The 13,910-nt window shown below is 32.2% G+C and overlaps 1 protein-coding gene across 1 annotated transcript; it reads right to left on the bottom strand.

Annotated features, from left to right (window-relative positions):
* Positions 1–4,971: 4,971 nt before the first annotated feature.
* On the bottom strand, positions 4,972–12,445 carry LOC140047781 (NLR family CARD domain-containing protein 4-like). The gene is made up of 11 exons (XM_072092816.1): positions 12,409–12,445; positions 12,001–12,057; positions 11,808–11,870; positions 11,303–11,365; positions 9,716–9,772; positions 9,584–9,631; positions 8,836–8,889; positions 8,502–8,552; positions 8,014–8,082; positions 7,565–7,571; positions 4,972–7,390 (listed from the first exon to the last, which is right to left on the bottom strand). Exons 1-11 carry the CDS (start codon positions 12,443–12,445, stop codon positions 4,972–4,974), a joined length of 2,925 nt encoding a protein of 974 aa, XP_071948917.1.
* Positions 12,446–13,910: the final 1,465 nt, after the last annotated feature.

Below are 13,910 nucleotides of genomic sequence, written 5' to 3'. Positions count from 1 at the left end.
ATGTACATGCATGCACATAATGAATTTACCATGACATAACTAGTTCCTATGTTGTCCCAAATTGCTGATTTGGTTGATTTGCCTCCTTTCCAATTAGTTGTTCTCAATGTTAATTGTCTAACTATAGTTACTAACCCTAAACCTCTAAAGGGCAATGTACGGTGGTGAGTCTCCAGTAGTAGTAGTTGTCTAAATGCAAAAGCTTCATTAATTTGCCAACATATTGTACATGGAATATCATAGGTTATATTCTAAAACCAGGTATTTTTCTTGACAAAGCCAGATAATTAAACTTTGTGGGTGTGAGTGGTAGGAGTACCTCAAACTTGCTTTGGATACGATCAAACAAACAGTCTTAGCTAAATATTCAATTCAATTGCAGTAGTTTTTATGAAAGGCCATTACTATGATAGAGTGGTCTAATCAACTATTTGTTAAAACTTATAGCCAACAAGGCCATACATGGATGCAGTCGTGTGCGCAAATTTGAGTAATTTAGTGTTTACCGACCGACCGACATAGTGAGTTATAGAGTAAAAATAACCAGTCTACAACAGATCTTTTTATTTCTCTCTTAAAACGCTAATCGTCGTTAGACATTGCGCGTCTCACTTGTGTTCGACACTCAGTACGTTTTTGAGCAAGCATGTGTATAGGTCCGCGTGTGAAAAGTTCTGTTTCCTTTTTTATGTTTGCCATATGTTGTTTTTGGTCTTCCTTTTGGTCTTTTGGTCTTTCTCTGAGCCTCTCCGAGTGCGATCTTAGCTGGTGTATTTTCATTTAAACGGAGCAGGTGACCATACCATGTCAGCCTTCTTTTCTTTACATTCTTACTCCACTCAATTTCTCCTGTTCTTTTGTACAAATCTTCATTTTTTATTTTCTCCGGCCACCTTATGCCTATTATTCTCTTTAGAAATTTTCTTTGAAAGACATCGATTTCGCTTTTTAGTGATGCTGTCATTGTCCACAATTATACAGAAAGATGCTTGTAATATATACGTTTATCGTTTATTTTCAGGTTTATTGTTATTTTTCTATTTTGGAGTATGTGATTTATCTTGCTGAAAGCTGCTAATGCGAGACGTTTTCTGTTATTAACATCCTCTCTGGTTCCCAATTTACTTCCAAGGAATTTGCAGTTTCGCCAGTCTTCATTTCCTTTCCTTTTTATTTTAAAATCTTTGTTTTTGACGGGTTAACTTTTAGATTATAAGTCTTGTAGATACCGTGGAATGTCTGTATTTATTTCATTTATGTATATCTTCTGCATATTGATGTTTAATGTAAATTCAGGTGTATATTGTTTTTGTTTTTGTTGTTGCTCTTGTTCATATTTTTGTAGGATATGTGCTAGATATGTAATGAAAAGGATGGGACTAAGACAGTCTCCCTGTGGTACTCCTATGTTTGATTTAATTGGGTCGCCTATTTCCTTCCCAATCCTTACTCTAAGATCTACTTGTTCTATAAGGAATTTGATAATATTTAGTTCTTCTGGTTCAAGGATGTGAGATATTATATCAATTAATTTTTTCCTGTCTACAGTATCAAAGGCACTGCTCATGTCTAACATGAGTACATTTATTTCGTAGTCTGATGATGTGATTGCTTTTTCTGCTAGTGTTCGGAGAGTAAACACATGTTCAGTGACACTCCTTCCTTTACAGTATGCTGCCTGTGAGGGTGGTATAATGGTCCTAAGCTTATCATCAATTCTATTTATAAGGCAAATGGCCAAAAGTTTCCTAATGATATTGAGGAGGACAACTGGTCTAACGTTCTTTACGATACCCTTTTGTTTGCCTGGTTTATGTAATGGAACTATGATGCCTTCTGTGATATCATGGGGCACTTTTCCTGTCATAACCATTATCATTGAACATAGTTGCAATACTACTGAAAATGTTGTCAGGTGCATATTTTTATAAGTTCAGAGTGAACATCATCTGGCCCTGGGCTCTTCCCATTTTTCAGTTTCTTAGCAGCTAATTTAATTTCTTCTATCTTAAATGGATTTTTCATCCTTATCTTATCAATTCCTAGGTTCTTCTCAACTCCTTTCTTCTCATAGACTTCTCTGAAATAACTTATAATAGTTATAATTTTTACTTGTTCTGTCTCATTGGTAATTATGCTATTTCTACAGTCGTATACAAAACTCTTATCTGTTTTTTCTGTTCTTTTTAGATGTCTTATTGCTTGAAACATTTTATTTGGTTCATCTTTTATTTTCTCTAGTTCTTCAATTTGTCTACTTATTGTTTTTTCTTCCTCATATTTGATCTTATTATGAATTTCCTTGAGTACTATATTTCGTTGTTTTTTCATTTTAATCCTATCATCATTTTGTTTGCATGCGTTTATTTCTAGCCTAAGTTTCTTTTGTTTCTTAATTTCATCATTTTGTATTTTATTTACTTTTAGAGTTTCTTTGAATCCTACTACATTTATTGCTGCATCTTTACAGACGTCTGCAATAAGCCCCCATCGTTTAAATGTGTCACGTCAACGTTAGTTAGTTTATCTGTATCTAATGACTCTTTCACTCTATCCTGGTATTTTTCTTGATTAGTCCTTTCAATTAATTTTTCTACGTCAATTACTCTACATTTCTTTTTTGGTTTCTTTTTACTATTCTATGGTCAGTTTCCACATCAATTCCACTGTAAGATATAGAGTTGGTGACAAAATTAAAGTTTTTTATTTACAATATAATAATTGTATATAGTGATAAATATCAACATAATTATCTGTGTATAATATTTCAATATATATTCAAGACATTTATTTACAGAAGTATCTACATTTCAAAATAAACAGATGACTATAGACCTACTATTATGGATTAAATATTTCCTACATAATACTGCTAACTACAAATCTTCAAATGAGCCATGACCCAACTACTGTAACCACACTTGATGATTACTTTGTGTACCGTTTTATCATTTCTACCTTCAGTTTTGGGTTGATTTTGATTCATTGGTTACTTCAGAAAAAACTTAAATACTAGTGATAGTAATAAGCAAAACAAATTTGTAGTCAATCGGTTAAAAACTATAAAAAATAGCTATATTCCACTATAAACAAAAAAATACACACAATGTTCAAATTTAATAAAAGTAAGGCATTGTTATAATATTACTAGCAATTATACCCGCCCCAGGGCGGGTTTCAAAATTAGTTTAAAGCCTTCTCAACACCCGACGCCAGTATCTGTCTATACTCACCAATCTCCACCCTTCTTCTATACCACCCCATACTCTTTTTTAAAAACAAATTCTTCCCAGTGATGGACAAATTCAATTCAACGTAAGCTTCAAATTGAGAGGAGTATACATAGCTATGATGGGTCTAATAATGGTTGAAGTATGTTGTAAATTGTGTAAATGAATAGGTGTCATATTGGCTGATAATTAAAATATCTAATTTAGATACTGCGGGCCCCCAGCCTTCTTTCTCCTCTCACCACCCCAGCCACAATCAACAAACCTTAACTCCTCCCCTAGACAGTTCAAATATAGTAACTTTTCCTAGTACAATTCCAAGCATATAGGCTACTTCATTACGCCAATATTTTCGCTCTTCCACCTCCCCCTACAAACACACCCCAGATACACTGGGTGATGTGTTGAAGTGGCAGTTTTCAAATGTAGTTTAAAACATTCCAAATACAGTTTCGGTCATGGTGATAGGCCTAAATCCCCATCCCAAACTCACAGCCGCTTCCCAGGAATAATTAAATCCAAACACAATAGCAAAGCAAAACCCCCACTATCCCCTGAACCACAACTCCCAACTCACAACTCCCAAATCCACTCTCCCACAATGGACGTTTTTTCCTTGGAGGCATCGTAATGTAGTTGAACACAGTAACGGTAAACAACGTGTGTATGTTCACACAGGAATGGATGTCTGTAATGAGAAAATCCAAGAGACCGATACATAGCTGGATATGGTTAAAGTACTTTGCTAAATGTGTAATTGAATAGGTGTCATATTGGTTAATGAATAAAATATGTATATCTATATACGCCTTGGTGAGGATAATTAAAATACTGTCAAACTTTTGTAGTATAATTTTACAATTCGATAGCCTACAACCCCGAGCCCTAGCAAAACTGACATCACAAACCACCACACCCCCCCCTCCCCACCCCTCCCACAAAAACCCCAGGAGTCGGGGGAATTTTTTAAAATGTAGTTTAAAACCTTCCGGGTACAATTGCCATCATTTTGATACCCCATACGTATGGTTACGTGCAGAAACAGAAATTTGTATAACGAACAAACATCGAAAGTGGGGGTTTTGACCACATTTTGGTCCCTAACATGGATCCTAGGTGGCGGATGATGTTGAAATATAGCTTAGGACATTCCCGGTACAATTGCAGGCATTTTGATACCCCATATGTAAGATTATGTGCAGTAACAAAATTTTGTATAAAGAACAAACAAACAAACAGACAGACAAACAGACAGACAAACTCTCTCACTTATAATATAGATATTATAAGTTTATATTACTGTAAACAAAAACATACACAAACATTTTCAAATTGAAAAAAAATTAACACATCATTATTATAACAGTATTAACAATGTAAATAATGCCACACAAAATTCAATGTGTTCAGGTCTAAAAATTGATTGATTTTTAAAAACACATTCTGAAACAACTCATACAAATGATTTAAATACCACATAGTTTAATAGCACTTTCACTTAACATTACTGAACAACACAAATGCTATGTTATAAAATAAAAAAATTAAAAAAACATAACCCAAAGTAACCCAGTAAAGTTACTACAATACCCAAATCATACTAAATGGCAATCAAACCACCACAACTGTTGTCTGGCCTACAAAAGCACCTGCATTGTCTATCATGGCATTCCAGGCAGTAATACAATAAGAAGTAATAAAATAAACAACTTTGAGATGCCTACTTCTCAATGATATGACACTACATTAGTAACATGATTCTTCTATTATTACACTCTCTGACCACAATATAAGCTACATCACCTGATAGGTTGCAATCATACATGCGAAGTTTAACCAGCTTAGGACACTTACTCAAGTAAGTACCTAGTAAAGTATTATCTATGTCACTGATATCATTATTCCTAATATCAAGCTCTTGTAATTCTAACTTATCTCTTGCATGCACTCTCATCATTTCATTCATTACGTTACTTGATAGTTCGCAATTAACCATGTAAAGTTTAATCAGCTTAGGACACTTACTCAAGTAAGTACCTAGTAAAGCACCATCTATGCCACTGATATCATTATTCGTAAAATTAAGCTCTTGTAATTCTAACTCATTTCTTGAATGCATTATCATCATTATATACATTACATTACCTGATAGTTTGCAATTATCCATGTAAAGTTTAACCAGCTTAGGACACTTACTCAAGTAAGTACCTAGTAAAGCACCATCTATGTCACTGATATCATTATTCCTAATATCAAGCTCTTGTAATTCTAACTTATCTCTTGCATGCGCTCTCATCATTTCATTCATTACATTACCTGATAGTTTGCAATCATACATGCGAAGTTTAACCAGCTTAGGACACTTACTCAAGTAAGTACCTAGTGAAGTACCATCTATGTCACTGATATCATTATTTCCAATATCAAGCTCTTGCAATCTCAACTCATTTCCTTTATATGTTAGAATCATATAATTCATTATATTACCTGATAGTTGACAATCATGCATGCCAAGTTTAATCAGGTTAGGCGATGTACTCAAAAACTTACCTAGTAAAACACCATCAATGTCACTAAAGTAATTATCACTAATATTTAGAGCATGTAATGTCAACTCAAATCCTCTATAAGAGCACTCTCTAATCGTTTCATTCATTACATCACCTGTTAGATTGGAATTATGCATGTCAAAGTTAACTACATTAGCAAGGCCTAAAATGTGGGCAAGAACTCTTCCTTTGCAGTCGGCTGACACAGTCATATAACAACTGCGGAAAAATTGATCTTGATATGATACATTATCTGTAATCCAATGCTTTAATAATTTATCCGCATCACCATCAAGGAAATTAATTGCAAACTGTTTTGCCCCCTCTAAATGCTCACTTTCTCTTATCATCTGCCAGTCATCATCACTCAATTGGGTAAGCAATTCTTGTGTATCCTTTGTGCACTCCACACTTTCTGCTTCACATAATTTGCACAAGTAAAACCCTACCAATGACTCCCCTATTAATTTATGAAGAGGCATGTAAATCACTTCAAAGTTAGATTTTCCAATTGGTGCATGTCTATAAACAAATCCAAGTTTCAAAGCCAAGTCAACAATATCCTTGTTGGCGTTAAGGTCTCGTTTGTTTATTGAGGTTTGATTTACTTTTAAGCTGTTAAACATACTTTTCCCCAACAAAATCATAGCATTTTCATATTCCAATGGAATTTTCTTAAATTTAGAGATTTTTGGGTATTTCTCTTTTTCAAACTGATTCAAAATATTAATAAATAATACTTTAGCAACGTCAGCTTTATTATGAGGAAGACATTGCATATCTTCCCACAAAATACAAACTGTGAGAAGAAACATGGGATTGTTGCACAATGAAAAAATTTCGGGGTGTTTACGATTCCAAACTTGTTTGCCAATACCCAATTCCTTTCTAAGGGAATTTCCCAATTCTGGTTTACCAAAATACCCAAAGTGTTTGTCAACATACTTTCCTATAGAATCTTCACTAAATCCAGCAACTCTTACATGTATATCAATCACTTTTATGAATTCATCAAGGTTCCCTGACCTTGTTGTAAGTATCACAATGCTCTTCTCTAGGTTTTCTTTTCTCAACATTGTAATTAAGTTTGTATTTTTAAACCTTAATTCCTCTAAGCCGTCTAACATCACCACAACTTTATCCACATGATTTACTATGAATCGTTTAATCAAATTTGAATCATGTGGAAGATTGGTCCTTGCACTGAAATCTTTCATTTTCAGTTGCTTTACCATCAAATCTAAGATGCTCTTATTTGTATCTAACTCTCTTGCATTTAAAAGGAATACGATTTTACCTTCAAGGGCTTTAATAGTCTCCTTGGCATTGTATGCTAAGTATCTTAATAAAGTCGTTTTACCAGTACCCATCTCACTCTCTATAAGAACTTTACATGCTGGTTTGGATTTGATAACATTTAACATACCATCTAACGTTATAGGCTCGTTTCTTTTCTTTTCCCAGAATTCCAAATCACTGAAAACATCATTTACATCAACTACAAAATCAGGATTACAAATTTTTGGTGTAAATTTGTTGATGTTGTGCCACTGGTGTCTATTAAGTAGATACGTTTCTATTTGTTCTGTAAACAAGAAATAGTACAAATAACTAGAATAAAAAACAAATTTAAAATTTATGGTTATGATATTTGTCTAATTATAGAAAATAGTTTATTGTAATTTAATAATGATAGAACATTATCCCGCAGAATGTTTGACAAAATATAAAACGAGACTCTTTTTCTATAGAAAATGTTTGCTAACGATTAATCAATGAACTTACCATATTCCTAAATTAACAAAAAACAAATAAGTGAAACAGTTTTTGTGTTTTATGTCTACCATTTAAAAGCAAATTGGGAATAATACTTGTAGTATGCGACCTGGAAAAGTTTTAATTAAAACAACTTTTCTGTGCTTCTCTTCTTATAATCCGAGCACAAAGGTTGTGAACTTATTTATATTTAATTAGTACTTGCTATTTCACTTTTGGCTCTGGTAAAAATATTCATACTGTACTTTTCATGTTTCACTGCCCAAATTGTTTTTAAATATAATCCAATTTTGTCTATTTATAATCAACAATCACAATAATAACAAAATTATAACTGCTAATTTGATTCATTAGTTATCAAATGAAAAATTCTTATTGTGTTATCAATTTCATATAAAGTTAATACAATTGTAATGTAATGTGTATAAAGTACTTAAAACACTAATTTATAAACTTACGCTCTTTAGTTGAATAAAGGTTTTCTTGAAGTTCCTCTTTACGTCTTTCATAATTTTTTAGAAGTTCACCTGAATATAGTAAATCAATTGAAAAGCAAGCACTGTAATCATGCAGACTACTTAATTAGCCCATATGGTAGTGCTATGCTTAAACATGGTAGTGATATGACATCATCATGTCCATATATGGGCACACCACATTTTTTTTGTCACATAAAGTTTGATAGTGTAGACAAGGCTTAAGGGTAGAGGTTGTCTCTCGTCAATGCTCTAAGAATAAAGAATCAAATCTCAGTGACTACCACAGTCTATATCTTGTGTGAGACAGGTAAAGTACATATCCGGGACAGTTGAGAGGAAAAGATTTGGATTGCATCTGCTCATCTCCAAAATAAGCATAATACATCATGATTATGTGTGCTATGATCATGATCAGAAACAATGAAATGTTGCACTATAATAAAATAATTTGTATTCTTAAAACGCACCTTCTTTTGAAAGATGTAGTTCTTCTTTTTGCATCCCATGGTCTCCTTTAGCTATGCAAAACCAAATTGAACATCTTATTACAACAATCTTATACATTGTAAACATTCTTCTACAAAATTGTAATGATCTAATGATTGATCATGACAGGCACTTATGTATTTCAATTTTTGAATCTGTTTTGTTATTTACAGTATGTATTTTGGTTTTTGGTGTGCACGTTGTGTATACATTTCATTATTACACAGAGCTAAATGAGGTTTACTTTAGAAGTCCAAATTCATTATTTATCTGATATTAGAACTAATAATGTAAGGAATTGTTTCCAAATCCTACCTTCAGTTGAAACAAGTAGTATTTCTTCTTTCTGTATTTCACGGCCTCCAACACCTTTCCAAAAAACAAAATCAAATACATCATCTTACTTGGAGCTTCCACAATATTTATACTATGATTACTATGATTTTTTCCTATCTTTACTTTTCAATTCAATTCAAGGAACATTTATTCACGTCCAAAAGACAAAAGTAACAAAAACAAAATGGCAAGTGATAAAACAAGAAAATGGACGAAGGCAAATCCCAAAAAGATTACAATCTTGTGACGGGATTGCCTTTACAAAATATTTAAATAAGAGAAGGAAAAAAAAAAAAATATATATAAATAAAGAAAATAAATTAATTAGACAATAAAGAAATACAAAATATATATAAAACCAGTAGATAAAAGTTGGAATAAAAAATAAAAAAAGAACAGAAAAAAGTACAGTTGGTCACAATGATCTATCAACCAAATTCTTGCCAAAATTCAATTTGTATCCATCATCTAAGAGTACTGTAGTTGAATTTTGTTGTAGGATCAAAGGTCACAATCCACAAAAACTATTTACAATATATTATATATATATTTCATTTTCTACAGGTCACAGTTTGCTTCAAAACTCTGTTGAACTTAAGGTTCAGAGTAAAGTGTCAAGTCACAAACAAACAAAATTTTTTTTTTCAGGAGGAAATTTGTATGTAGGAAAAATATATTGAAGGTAGAGTGCCCTCTAGTTATATAAGAAATTGTCTCCAAAACCTACCTTCAGTTGGCAAAAGTAGTTCTTTCTTCTGCATTTCACGGTCTCTACCTATCAAAAGAAATCAAATACAGTTAAGGTTTTTACAACATTTTTTATAAATTCTAATGCTATTCTTGAATGTGTTAAACTTACCTTTACTTATAATCTCTTTAAGTTTTTCTTTAAGCGAGTCATAGTGGCTTAGTAAATCTATAAAAGACATAAAATAAAATGGTATCAAGTTTTTTTGATTATTTCATTATTTTTCTTTTATTGTATTTTCTTATTCTTATTCTTTTATTGCCAAATATAAAATACATGAAAAACACGACATACAAAAAAAACAATAGAACCAACTGAGTGAGCTGGCATGGGCATTTTAACATGCTGGCATTTTAACATGCGATACATGTGATGAATACACTTTAATTGTACTTTACTTTTAATAATACATTTTTATGAATGTATTATTGCCATTTGATTGATTTATTTCACATCATGTGTTGTGCATGTGAATAATGCACAATTAAAAAGTATGCAACTTCTAAAGCCGCTCAATTATTTTTCCACTTTTGTCTTAAATAGAATGCCAAAGGCCAGGTTTTCAGACACTTTATATTTGTATATAGGCCAGCTGCTTTAAAAGTAATATTATTTTTAACATGGATCCAACCGCAAGAAACTCACAAATTACAGGACGTAACTATAATTTATAATGCTTATAAACATGTAAATAATAATAATAATAATATCCTAATGTTGTGAAATCGGTTCTAGGATATTTTCCCCCTGGACATTTCACCCACGGACATTCCCCTAAACCCCCTCCCCCCGGTATTTTTCCCCTGGACCGTAACCTCCTAGTACTAGTACTGTTTCTATAAAACTCTTAATTTAACAATATTCCCTCAATATTAATGATAGATATGTACGTGAAAATGTTATATTTTTTGTTCAAATTGATACCAAATTTGAACGATTAGGAGTAACTGTTTAGATTTTACAATCGAAGATCATTAAAGGTGTAAATTTATAAATCGTGGACTTCACCATGCGAAAGATTATTTAGTGAAAAGGAATGTATTTTAAAACTCGTCACATTTTCAATATTCATGTACCTCAATGATCCATGGTTAGGACAGTGCCATGATTCGGACACCTGGAAATTTCAAATTGATTTTCATCAAGACAAGTTCATAGTTGATAAAACTAAGCCGTCAGACAGATAGATGCACTATTAGACTAAACAACATACACGACCAATGTAAGTACAGACACTATCCCAACATTCCCTTCCAACATCAAAATCAGTAGGTGACAGGATGAATTCCCCGTATGGGTAATGCATCCTCTCACCACCAGAATCCTTCATCAACAACAGTCATCCTCCAAGCACAGGAACGTAACACAAAATTATGTGCAATATCAAAACAGTTCAAGACATGTACCAGTACATTAAAATCCCTTCAGCATGGATGCCTTCAACAAACACTGCATGTAGCCAACGTAATTGTACCTTTTCATTTTGCTTCATCTTTTAATTATTGTGGGCCACAACATCTATAAATGTACAGGTAGCCCCTTTCATCTGGCCAGACGCAAAACATGGCATCTATCTCTCCGAAAAACTCTGGGTCAGAATTAAATGCTGGAGCAAGCAAGTACAGTATATGTGTACCAAATAAAATGCACATGACAACAAATCAACAATATGTAATAATATTATGTATTATGACTCACCTTCTGTTTCAGAAAGTTCTTCTTCTTGATTTTGCTTACGATTTTCATTGAGTCTTAATAAACCTGTAATAATAAAAAAATAAATTATTATTTACAAATTGTTAATGCTTTCTTATTACTGTACTGTATGCACGTCTTTGAGGTCCAGAGAATTTGACTTCAGAAATTGGTTTAGAATGGTCAAACAATCATTTTTGCCTTGGCTACACATTTTGAAAATGTGGCAAAAGGTCAAGGTGAAAGGTTATAAGACCAAAATACCAATAGGTCCTTACATTTTGAAAACCACTGGTCACAGCAAGGTAATTTTGGTCTCAAATTGATCAGAAGGTATACATGCGTATTCAGTCTAATTGGACATTATAGTAAAAAATGACAGGAAATGACATTTCTGACCTTTGAGTTAACTCATCACTAATTACAATAGTAACAAACCCATTTTTTTCATTCCTCATATAGTTTGTTAGTTGTTCTACTAATAATTAGTTTCTAAATGATGACTCACGTTCAGTTTCAGCAAGTTCTTCTTCAAGTTCTTGTTTACGACCTGCATAGAACCTTATTGAACCTGATAAACAAATCACATTGAACTTTCAATAATGGTTGTCAAAACAATTTGTTTTCAGCAATGATTGTCATTGTGATTATAGAGACTATTACTATTATTTTCATTTAAATGGACCAATATTTTTACCTACCTTCAACAGATTTTATTTCTTTTTCAATATCAGTCGTGTTGGAGTATGTTTGTGCAGCTAATAAAAAATCATATAGAACTTTTTAATTATGACTTTTACATAAACACTTAAAAAACTATATATGATGTGCTTGTAAATTCTAAATTATTTTTAAAATAACACTTTCCTTATACATTTTTTCAGCCTAAAGGCGTTTTTTATTTAGTTAGTTATGTTCTTTATCATGTTAACATCTATTAGAAGGACTACTTTGAATTACCAGGCAACTTGATGGGTTCAGTATTGTGAACAAATAAATGGAAAGACGACTTGCAACTTTTGTTTCTGCGTAATTCATAATCCTTGTTTTATCTTGTAGCAAATTGTATACGCTCTATTTGATTAATATATGATTGGTCAGTTCAATACCAGGGCAACACACGCGCGCAGTAACAACTTGGAACATCTTGGAACAAAAACAGGCCTCTTATCAGTATGCAAACCTGGTTACAACTTGTTACATTTTTTCCTTGTATTCTTTCTTTAATGCAAGTTTTCCTAATTTTATACAAATACATTTACGGCCAATCACCAATTTTATTCAACTGTTTCCTATTGCTTTTCGTGACTGGTGATCATGCCATAAAGTTTACTTTTATCTATAAACTATTATTATTGTTTACTGATAGAAAGGTAAACTTTGCATGAGTGTAATAAATTACCATTCCCTAACATATAGAGTAACATAGTATTTACATGAACATTCTAGAATAAGATGTTTTGATTTAAGAAACCATGTATAATTAATAAGAACAATCAGGAACATTCCAGTATGCTATTAATAGAAACTGTAATCATGTAATAATGAGAAGTATAAAGAATGATCTAGAAGGATAGGAGCATCTTGTATATAAGGGGAAGTATGACAATTGTAAAAGGGAGAAGGATTTTTGATTGAAGCATTTATTTTGTAGAAGAAGGTTGGATTAGAGGTTGGATATTATATTGTAAAGTTATTGTGAAGCTGTTGTTTAAAGTGCTTACTGGATTGTTAAAAGTTAAAGTTGATTGAAATTAAAGCTTTGTTTTTGAGTTGTTTGTGTGTATACTTTTATGTCACAAGGGAGTTCCTAAGGTATTTTCAACCGCTCGGAAACATACGTGAGAGGAGTTCGTGACAATGAGCTAGTTCTTAAGTCCTATCTTTAAAGGTAAGAGCTCACCATTTTTTGATCCAACACTTTGGTCCATAACAGAGAGCGTGTAACGTCCACTTCCAGAAGCAGCTAGGTTTTATATAAATAATAATAGCATATTTAGTAATTTGAATGAGGTTAGAGTCACTCTCCTAAACAAACACACCAACTCATATATTTGAACCTTTTCATTTTAATAATACATTTTCATGTATTAAAAGTATTTATGTTGTTCATGGGTACATGACTGTGAAAATCAATCTGTTGTCAAAATATTTAAAATCTTTGAAAGTCAATACATATTTAGTCATACAAAAAATCACTTTCACTAGACATTTATCAAATTTTATTTAGTTGTGTTGTGTGTTGCTAAAAATGTACCATTTCATAGTGCCATCTATCATACCAATTTTAAATTTTGCCTTTTAAATTTACACTTAATTAAGATTATAAGAGAGTATCAATTAAATCTCAATTTCTTCCACAATTACATACACATGAAGTTTAATTAGCATATAAGAACTCACCACTTTGTGATCCAACACTTTGGTCCTTAACAGAGTCTATGTAGTGCTTACTAACAGAAGTAGCTGCATCTTCTAGGACTAAAAAAAACCAAAAATAACAAAGAATGTGTATGCTGGTTTCAACATGTGACTGGCAGAAAAGTCTCCCACTTTTTCTACTTGTATTCTTTCTTTTCTTAATTCCTAATTTAAATACAAATATGTTTAC

This window comes from Antedon mediterranea, chromosome 4 (genome assembly GCF_964355755.1).
Source record: "Antedon mediterranea chromosome 4, ecAntMedi1.1, whole genome shotgun sequence".
NCBI classification, from domain to species: domain Eukaryota; kingdom Metazoa; phylum Echinodermata; class Crinoidea; order Comatulida; family Antedonidae; genus Antedon; species Antedon mediterranea.
Note: the sequence above shows the minus strand (reverse complement) of the source record. Positions and strands in the feature narration are given on the sequence as shown.